Raw genomic sequence first — 895 nt, forward strand, 5'->3', positions numbered from 1 at the left:
CGGCTACTCACGTGCTGTGGGCATGGCGATGACCGTCTCCGTGGTGGCGTGGTAGTCGTCCTCCTCCAGGGAGCCCTCGCTGCCGCCGTCGCGCTGCACGTCGTCCTGGTCAATGAGCTCCCGCAGCGGCGGGGCTCTGGGCAGGAGCTGCCGGATGGCTTCCTTGCTGATGTTGGGCGCTGTTTCCAGGCGCAGTTTGCTGAGGATCTGGATCTTTATGGCTTCTATTCGGGACGACTTTGTGTTCTGCCTCCAGGTGCACGCGTTGCACGGCCCCTCTTTCTCCACATCGCCTTTCTGCTCGCCGTTCTCACTCAGGTCCACGGGGCCGGCGACGATCAGCATGAACAGGTAAATGGACACATAGACTTGCAGCTTTTGCATGATGTAGAAACTGTGCGGGCTTTTCCTGCTCCTTTTCCTCCTTTGCTTTTGAGTAATGCCAAGCAACGGGGAATGCCTGGACAGTCGGAGACACCAGTGGCCACCCAGGGAATCTTGCACGCTGTCTTCCAAGTGGCTTTTTATATTCCGACTCGGATGAGACCAGTGTCGTCAGGACCTGTGATTGGCTCCTGCTCCACAATGAATCTCGCTGTCAGAGGTTAAACCCTGTCTGTCACAAGTCACCAAGCAGTGTTCTGTTACAGGCCAGGGCGGGCCGGTGCATCTGCATGCTTCATAAAAGAAAGAAATCTACAGATCAGCGGAGGGAGAGGTAACAGTTGAGAAATGAAAGTATGTAAACAATAACATCAACTGCACTTCAGTCTGATTCATCTGTACACGTGGGACTCTTCAGTTATAATTGAAACAAGTAAGTCTCAGTTTACACTTCATATTTTACAAGCTGAAATGTTACTTCCTCAAGAATTAAAAATTATTGTATGCTATT

At 51.7% G+C, this 895-nt stretch overlaps 1 protein-coding gene across 1 annotated transcript in view; it reads right to left on the reverse strand.

Moving 5' to 3' along the window:
- Window positions 1-396, reverse strand: part of MSTN (myostatin) — a 6,355-nt gene extending 5,959 nt beyond the window's left edge. The window contains exon 1 of the mRNA XM_006767067.2: window positions 12-396. Within this exon, the coding sequence (XP_006767130.1) occupies window positions 12-384 (373 nt within the window). The 5' untranslated portion in view covers window positions 385-396. The remainder of the gene's footprint in view (window positions 1-11) is intronic.
- Between the last annotated feature and the right edge of the window lie 499 nt (window positions 397-895).

This window comes from Myotis davidii, unplaced genomic scaffold, assembly GCF_000327345.1.
Source record: "Myotis davidii unplaced genomic scaffold, ASM32734v1 scaffold221, whole genome shotgun sequence".
In the NCBI taxonomy this organism is placed as follows: Eukaryota; Metazoa; Chordata; class Mammalia; order Chiroptera; family Vespertilionidae; genus Myotis; species Myotis davidii.